At 48.6% G+C, this 9,257-nt stretch overlaps 1 protein-coding gene across 4 annotated transcripts in view; it reads left to right on the top strand.

The window, feature by feature from the left end:
• The first annotated feature begins 2,129 nt into the window (after positions 1-2,129).
• LOC112220583 (glutamate receptor 3-like) overlaps positions 2,130-9,257 on the top strand; it is a 336,694-nt gene continuing 329,566 nt past the window's right edge. For all 4 annotated transcript variants that reach the window (XM_042303401.1, XM_042303400.1, XM_042303402.1 and 1 more), the window contains exons 1-2: positions 2,130-2,665; positions 3,356-3,514. In XM_042303401.1, the coding sequence (XP_042159335.1) occupies positions 2,587-2,665; positions 3,356-3,514 (238 nt within the window). In that variant the 5' untranslated portion in view covers positions 2,130-2,586. The remainder of the gene's footprint in view (positions 2,666-3,355; positions 3,515-9,257) is intronic.

The raw sequence follows: 9,257 nt of genomic DNA, 5'->3' as shown, positions 1-9,257 counted from the left end.
GTCTCTGAACCAGCTAGGATCTACTGTACCCTGTGTCTCTGAACCAGCTAGGATCTACTGTACCCTGTATCTCTGAAACAGCTAGGATGTATTGTACTCTGTATCTCTGTACCAGCTAGGATCTACTGTACCCTGTATCTCTGAACCAGCTAGGATCTACTGTACCCTGTACCTCTGAACCAGCTAGGATCTACTGTACTCTGTATCTCTGAACCAGCTAGGATCTACTGTACCCTGTATCTCTGAACCAGCTAGGATGTACTGTACCCTGTATCTCTGAAACAGCTAGGATTTACTGTACTGTGTACCTCTGAACCAGCTAGGATCTACTGTACCCTGTGTCTCTGAACCAGCTAGGATCTACTGTACTCTGTATCTCTGAAGCAGCTAGGATCTACTGTACCCTGTACCTCTGAACCAGCTAGGATCTACTGTTCGCTGTACCTCTAAACCAGCTAGGATCTACTGTTCTCTGTACCTCTAAACTAGCTTGGGTCTGATGTCTTGCTACACAAAAAAGTCATTCTCAGGTTCTCTCCAAGAATAATGTCATCGGCAGGCAGGGCCCACAGCTCCACGAGGTAACCACAAAAATAGACCTCACTAAGACAAGTACTCTGTCCCAAATTGCTCCCTATTCCTTACATAGTGCACTACTTTGACCAGATCCCTATATATGGCCCTTGTCAAAAGAAGTGCCCTATATAGGCAATAGGGTGCTATTGGAGACTATTTCCATTTGGCATGTAGCCAAGATCAAGTGAGAGACAATATAGTGAACACTTGAATCAGCTCACCTAAGTAATTGACAGCTTTTAGCTCAGCAGGCTAACACGTTCATGTGGCGCATAGAATCCCTGGGTTCGAACCCCAGGTCTGGTTTGTCCCATCATAAGCTACAGTGATTTAAACACTGTTTTATTATTTCTCTCATAATTTCCTCCCTGCGGTCTATTAGTGCTAAATAGGTATAGTTTGACAGGGCGGACTGTCTATCCAGAGTCATTTGGAAAGCAGTCTATTACAGTATCAATGGCTGAAGTCTTGCCCATTTGCAACGCAATTAAAAACTCAATTTTCGAAGAGCTTTGCAGCGGTTGATAAACGAGTCAGTAATCCGCTAACTGCTCCTCTGTTTGGCTGAAGCACAGTAATGATAGACAAGTAGTGTGAAAGAGAGAGAGAGAGAGTGGCAGAGCGGAGACTAAACTCACTGAGGACTTACTAGAAAATAGTAACTAGGCTACACATAGAGAACAGAAACATTAGCAGTAGGCAACAGACCCATACTTAGAAATATAAATATATTGATCTAGTGAGTTCAGAAAAAAATGGCATTTGTGGGTCTCAGTCATATATTTCAAGCATGCTTCATGGGTGAAAGATAGGGACAGTCATGATGGCAATTTATTTTACTAGGCAAGTCAGTTAAGAAAAAAATCTTATTTTAAATGATGGCCTAGGAACAGTGGGTTAACTGCCTGTTCAGGGGCAGAACGACAGATTTTTACCCTGTCAGCTCAGGGATTTGAACTTGCAAACTTCCGGTTACTAGTCTAACCCTCTAACCACTAGGCTACCCTGCCCCTATAAAATGTCATTTAAAAAAACGACCAGTAACATATAGCGAGATCTAAATATGAATGTTTAGGCTGTAAGGCGTAATCTACACCAGTTGTGTAGCCTGTTTCTCTCGTTCCCGAGTTCCAGTCACACCATGGACAGCGCCTCATGCTGCGCTCTCTATCCGGGTTCTGAAAGGAGAGCAAGCAGGACTTTGCCCACGCTATTAAAAATAATTAGGAAATCAAAGATAGTCTATAGATTTTGAATCATGCTAGTCTATATAGGTGTTTCACAATACATGTGAGTTTCTTCTGATCATAGCCGTATGACAACATATTCACGAATACCAGTTTTATGTATAGTTTATTCCGGGTTGTTTTGAATAGCTTCTAATTATGAATCCACTTGTGTTCTTTGTTTTGCCTCTACTCTATCCGCGCTCACTAACGCCAACTTCCCCTCATCATATCCTTGAGGCGGCAGCTGCACCAGCTGTAAGCGGTTATCTACTGTAGCCAATTGAAAGGCATTGGCCGCCTGAGATTGCCGTGCTTTCTCCTATTGATTGCGCGCGGATACAGTAATGTGGACGAGCGTGGCACTTGTGCCTTGCAGTCAGTCCTACTAGTGGAGCTGAGCTGGGCTAGTGTTATCCGGTAACGGAGTCCGGTGCACACAGGACGAGGGAAGCTTTTAATCAAAATAACATTTAATCAAAATCGCCGCTGGTCCAATCGGAGGAGCTTGTTTTCTTAATCAGATCAGCTAGTTTCTCAACCACCATCTTTGGGACGAATAAGTCCCAGCCTCTCTCTCTCTCTCTCTCACACACTCTCCTCTCACAGTTGCAGAAAATTGCTCCGCAGCCCCGTGCTGCACCTTAATGAACCCAATTGGTGCACTGTGAGCGACCATCATAAATCTGGAGGATTTTCAGCATCTTCGGGGTTGCTTATGAATTTGCTTAGGCAGATCCTTTTAAGGAGTTGAGAACATAGACGGGTTGGAGAAATTGCGAAAATGGCACAAAACGTGGTTCTATTTTTATTGTGGCTTTCGGGCAGATCACTCGCGGGATTTCCCAATCAGATTAATATAGGTAAGTAGTCCGTAAAATAATTATAACAGAATTTTAGAATCATTTTTGCTTTTCGCCGGTAATTTTATGGATAATGCCGGTTCTTCGGAGTATGACCTTTATCCGCTGTGTTATTAATTAAGTCGGTTGCTTTGCTTGAAGTAATACATATTGAACTTGCTCCGCCGCTTTGATTACAGATTTTATGAAATACGTTAGAAAAATGCTTGAAAGAAATTACCTCATTGAATGGTTCACGGGAAAATGTTGCAACTTCATAAGGGTGAAAATTGTAGGGAGCAATTCCGCAATAACACGTTTCTGTAGACAGAATGATGAGGAGTAAAGAAGAATTATGTGTGATTTATTTATCCTAATTAATTTGACGCACGAGCCTGCCTACATGATCCGGGTTGTTTGGTTTAACACTTGAGAGTCGTGTATAAACAGAATGACGGAGATCCCTGCAGTTTAACAATTGTTATGTAAGCTACATACAAGTCAAGTGCCACTGAAGTCGATGTCTTCCTCAAGTTTTCCTCGACAGGCAGTAGGTGGGCTACCCTACCTACCGTCCGTGCGAGGGCCAGTGGTGGTTCCTTCAGGTGTCTATAAAAATATAAGGCAGACAGAGTTGGATGTAAAATGTGTGTAAATAATGATGACGGGAAATGGTAGCCGAAGTTGATTATGTATCTGTATGTCTTCTAGGTGGTCTGTTCATGCGGTCCACTGTGCAGGAGCACAGCGCGTTTAGGTTCGCTGTTCAGCTCTACAACACCAACCAGAACACTACGGAGAAACCCTTCCATCTCAACTACAACGTAGACAACCTCGAGTCGTCTAACAGCTTCTCAGTCACCCATGCATGTAAGTACAGAGCTGTTTTCAATTAAAATCTCCCTCTGCTCGGGAATATGTCCAGAATTCCCCCTTGAACACACACACACACACACACACACACACACACACACACACACAGAAACAGACACACACACGGCATTCATAATAACATAGTGAATGCATGGTATGAAAATGCTTTTGCTTGGTAGGCCTACAGTATCTGATGGTCAGTCTGAGGGGAGGAAGCAACGGTGAGGCTGACTCTCACCAGACTCAACCTCCCTCCGTTCTCCCTCCCTCTGTTCTCCCTCCCTCTGTTCTCCCTCCGTTCTCCCTCTCTCCGTTCTCCCTCCCTCCGTTCTCCCTCCGTTCTCCCTCCCTCCGTTCTCCCTCCCTCCGTTCTCCCTCCCTCCCTCCGTTCTCCCTCCCTCCCTCCGTTCTCCCTCCCTCCGTTCTCCCTCCCTCCATTCTCCCTCCCTCTGTTCTCCCTCCCTCTGTTCCCCCTCCCTCCGTTCTCCCTCCATCCCTCCGTTCTCCCTCCCTCCATTCTCCCTCCCTCCGTTCTCCCTCCCTCCGTTCCCCCTCCCTCCGTTCTCCCTCCCTCCATTCTCCCTCCCTCCCTCTGTTCTCCCTCCCTCCGTTCTCCCTCCCTCCGTTCTCCCTCCCTCCGTTCTCCCTCCCTCCTGTTCTCCCTCCCTCCGTTCTCCCTCCCCTCCCTCCATTCTCCCTCCCTCCCTCCATTCTCCCTCCCTCCGTTCTCCCTCCGTTCTCCCTCCCTCCGTTCTCCCTCCCTCCCTCCATTCTCCCTCCCTCCCTCCGTTCTCCCTCCCTCCGTTCCCCCTCCCTCCGTTCTCCCTCCCTCCGTTCTCCCTCCCTCCATTCTCCCTCCCTCCCTCCCTCCCTCCCTCCGTTCTCTCCGTTCTCCCTCCCTCCCTCCGTTCTCCCTCCGTTCTCCCTCCCTCCCTCCGTTCTCCCTCCCTCCCTCTGTTCTCCCTCCCTCCCTCCCTCCCTCCCCCTCCGTCCCTCCCTCCCTCCCTCCCTCCCTCCCTCCCTCCCTCCCCCTCCCTCCCTCCCTCCCTCCCTCCCTCCCTCCCTCCCTCCCTCCCTCCCCCTCCCTCCCTCCCTCCCTCCCTCCCTCCCTCCCTCCCCCTCCCTCCCTCCCTCCCTCCCTCCCTCCCTCCCTCCCTCCCTCTCTCCGTTCTCCCTCCCTCCGTTCTCCCTTCCTCCGTCCCTCCGTTCTTCCTCCCTCCCTCCCTCCGTTCTCCCTCCCTCCGTCCCTCCGTTCTCCCTCCCTCCCTCCGTTCTTCCTCCCTCCATCCCTCCGTTCTCCCTCCCTCCCTCCGTTCTCCCTCCCTCCCTCCCTCCCTCCGTTCTCCCTCCACTGAGAAAAAGGGGACACAGTCTTCCAGCTGATGGTGAAACTCAAGTCGCATTGTATTATTTCTGCCTCATGCATCATGTTGTTCCTCCTCTGACCAGAGAAAGTGAAATATTCCTCTCTACTAAAAAAGACACAAGTCGCTAATAATAGCAACTCTAGCTTATGGAAACACTGTGCTGTAGTCAGTCACTCAGTGCTGGTTGTAGCACTGCAGCACTGAGTAGGAAGAAAGCACATTTTATGGCTTATAAAAATGTTGAACAAAGTGTTGACAGTGCTGAATAACAACATAAACATGAACTTCCTCCTAAAAACAAATGTTCTTTGCTTTATTCTCTCTAGTCATGGTTTTAAAAGTCTTGAAATCTCACAGTATCAACTTTGCTGTGCGTTCAAGGTTTCTTTTTACAGTCTATGGTTCGAGGAAACTGTGCAGACACGGTGATCTGAGCTATCTGATTGGCCAGCGGTAGGCCTATAGGTGCACTTGATTTGCTCTCTGGGTCTGCTGGGTAGGCGGCGTTCTACCTTCAGACACGTGAAATGGTTAAAAATGGGAACCCTTTGCCTTCCCGGCACTAGGGATGCTGAATCAAGTGCAACTACCGCCAACAGAGCAAAGTGGGAAAAAAATGTCAAGGCAAGGCTTTATCCTGGGTTGTTTACATACATTTTTGGTGGTTGACTAGGAACGCCTAGGAGATCGACCAATCAGGATAGAGATGTCTCATTCATCCACTGTTGATACACAACACTGAGGTAGAGACGTCTGAATGGTTCATTGTTTGTATAGGCTGTATGATATTACAAAGATAAATATCTCTGTAGCAAATACAAACCAAGATGTGCATCTCAAATAGCCCCTTATTCATTTTGTAGTGCACTACTTTTGACCAGAGCCCTATTCCCTTTGTAGTACACTACTTTAGACCAGAGCCCCATCAAAAGTAGTGCACTTTAAATGGGAATAGGGCTCTGGTCTAAAGTAGTGCACTACAAAGGGAATAGGGCTCTGGTCTAAAGTAGTGCACTACAAAGGGATTAGGGCTCTGGTCTAAAGTAGTGCACTATCAAGGGATTAGGGCTCTGGTCTAAAGTAGTGCACTATCAAGGGAATAGGGCTCTGGTCTAAAGTAGTGCACTATCAAGAGAATAGGGCTCTGGTCTAAAGTAGTGCACTACAAAGGGAATAGGGCTTTGGTCTAAAGTAGTGCACTATCAAGGGAATAGCGCTCTGGTCTAAAGTAGTGCACTACAAAGGGAATAGGGCTCTGGTCTAAAGTAGTGCACTACAAAGGGAATAGGGCTCTGGTCTAAAGTAGTGCACTTTAAATGGGAATAGGGCTCTGGTCTAAAGTAGTGCACTACAAAGGGAATAGGGCTCTGGTCTAAAGTAGTGCACTACAAAGGGAATAGGGCTCTGGTCTAAAGTAGTGCATTACAAAGGGATTAGGGCTCTGGTCTAAAGTTGTGCACTTTAAATGGGAATAGAGTGCCATTTGGGACAAGAATACAAATGAAATTCCCTTGGCAACATCCCGAGGAGAAGATCACGTATATATGATAGGGAAGGCACGGTATCTTTACAGTGAGAGAGGGAGGCTGTATGACCTTGGAGAGGAAAGACGAGAAAACAGTAACAACATGTACAATAACCATGGTGCCAAGGACTCCATGTGGGTGGTTTCAGCATGCTCCTTAACAGACATAAAACATCAGAATCGTGTTTTTAATCTAGGTAGGAGTATCCACTCTGATTTGGATATCTCCATATTTAAAAAGAGTTGGAGTTGCCTTTCAGATCATAATCAATACGATTACATGGACAGAGGGACCTAAATACCTGATCCTAGACCAGCACTCCATCTCGGAGATGCTTTACAATCAAAATAGACTCCACTCCATCAATAACAGGCTTCTCCCTACATGCTGCGGTTACATGTAGCTCCTTTCAGTGTGGCCAATGGCTTATTCATCCAGTCATACATTCAAACTGCACTCTGCTCTGCTCTCTACTGTGTTCAAACTGCACTCTGCTCGGCTCTCTACTGTGTTCAAACTGCACTCTGCTCTGCTCTCTACTGTGTTCAAACTGCACTCTGCTCTGCTCTCTACTGTGTTCAAACTGCACTCTGCTCTGCTCTCTACTGTGTTCAAACTGCACTCTGCTCTGCTCTCTACTGTGTTCAAACTGCACTCTGCTCTGCTCTCTACTGTGTTCAAACTGCACTCTGCTCTCTACTGTGTTCAAACTGCACTCTGCTCTGCTCTCTACTGTGTTCAAACTGCACTCTGCTCTGCTCTCTACTGTGTTCAAACTGCACTCTGCTCTGCTTTCTACTGTGTTCAAACTGCACTCTGCTCTGCTCTCTACTGTGTTCAAACTGCACTCTGCTCTGCTCTCTACTGTGTTCAAACTGCACTCTGCTCTGCTCTCTACTGTGTTCAAACTGCACTCTGCTCTGCTCTCTACTGTGTTCAAACTGCTCTCTGCTCTGCTCTACTGTGCTCAAACTGCACTCTGCTCTGCTCTCTACTGTGTTCAAACTGCTCTCTGCTCTGCTCTACTGTGCTCAAACTGCACTCTGCTCTGCTCTCTGCTGTGTTCAATCTGCACTCTGCTCAGCTGTCTCTCTCTACTGTGTCTCTGCTCTACTCTCTCTCCTCTCTACTGTGTTCAAATTGCACTCTGCTCCGCTCTCTACTGTGTTCAAACGTCTCTCTACGCTGCTCTCTTCTGGGAAATTGTTTGTTGTTGCCGGGGGTCGATGTGAATGGCATTCTTTTATGATGCTGTATATTGTGTTCCCTGTGGCCTCGTTTAGATCTGATTACAGGCAATGTAAAGAAAGTAAAGAACGTAACGTAAAGAAAGAGTAATGAAGGAAAACGATAACAAGGGAAAGGAAGGAGAGGGAATGGGAGGAGAGGAGGAGGTAAGGGAGGAGATGGAGAGGGAGAAGGAAAGAGAGGAGAGGGAAAGGGAGGAGAGGAGGAGGTAAGGGAGGAGATGGAGAGGGAGAGAGAAAGGGAGGAGAGGAGGAGGTAAGGGAGGAGATGGAGAGGGAGAGAGAAAGGGAGGAGAGGAGGAGGTAAGGGAGGAGATGGAGAGGGAGAGGGAAAGGGAGGAGAGGAGGAGGTAAGGGAGGAGATGGAGAGATGGAGAGGGAGAGGGAAAGGGAGGAGAGGAGGAGGTAAGGGAGGAGATGGAGAGAGGAGAAAGGAGGAGAGGAGGAGGAGAGGGAATGGGAGGAGAGGAGGAGGTAAGGGAGGAGATGGAGAGGGAGAGGGAAAGGGGGAGGAGGAGGAGGAGGAGATGGGAGGGGAGATGGAGGAGAGGGGAGGGAAAGGGAGAGATGGAGGGAGAAGGAAAGGAGGAAAGGGAGGAGAGGAGGAGGTAAGGGAGGAGATGGAGAGGGAGAGGGAATGGGAGGAGAGGAGGAGGTAAGGGAGGAAGATGGAGAGGGAGAGGGAAAGGGAGGAGAGGAGGAGGTAAGGGAGGAGATGAGGAGGGAGAGGGAAAGGGAGGAGAGGGGGAGGGAGGAGATGGAGAGGGAGGAGATGGAGGGGAGAGGGAAGGAAAGGGAGGAGAGGAGGAGGTAAGGGAGGAGATGGAGAGGGAGAGGGAATGGGAGGAGAGGAGGAGGTAAGGGAGAAGATGGCGAGGGAGGGAAAGGGAGGGAGGAGGAGGAAGGGAGGAGATGGAGAGGGAGAAGGAAAGGGAGGAGAGGAGATAAGGGAGGAGATGGAGAGGGAGAAGGAAAGGGAGGAGAGGAGGAGGTAAGGGAGGAGATGGAGAGGGAGAAGGAAGGGGGAGGAGAGGAGGAGGTAAGGGAGGAGATGGAGAGGGTGAAGGAAAGGGAGGAGAGGAGGAGGTAAGGGAGGAGATGGAGAGGGAGAAGGAAAGGGAGGAGAGGAGGAGGTAAGGGAGGAGATGGAGAGGGAGAGGGAAAGGGAGGAGAGGAGGAGGTAAGGGAGGAGATGGAGAGGGAGAGGGAAAGAGAGGAGGTACATTCACAGTAGACTCTCAGTAGAGTCACAGTAGACTCACAGTAGACCCAGTACACTCACAGTAGACTCAGTAGACTCTGTATCTAGATGATGTCAAAAGGTGAGCCCGGATAGGGCAAAGACGATGACCTACTCTCAACATCATAGTAGTGTTCTGCCGCAGAGTCTGTGGTCCTCTGTGGTTCTGTCCACCCCTATAATACTTTCATAATGTCTACCGGTCATTCAGCAGACATGTTTATTCAAAGCATCTTACAGTGATTGGAACCACATTATCCCGATGTGTCTGGCCTGGCCCGCTGGTCTCCTCTCCTCTCCTCTCCTCTCCTCTCCTCTCCTCTCCTCTCCTCTCCTCTCCTCTCCTCTCCTCCTCCTCTC

The sequence above is a fragment of the Oncorhynchus tshawytscha genome, linkage group LG21 (assembly GCF_018296145.1).
Source record: "Oncorhynchus tshawytscha isolate Ot180627B linkage group LG21, Otsh_v2.0, whole genome shotgun sequence".
NCBI classification, from domain to species: domain Eukaryota; kingdom Metazoa; phylum Chordata; class Actinopteri; order Salmoniformes; family Salmonidae; genus Oncorhynchus; species Oncorhynchus tshawytscha.
Note: the sequence above shows the minus strand (reverse complement) of the source record. Positions and strands in the feature narration are given on the sequence as shown.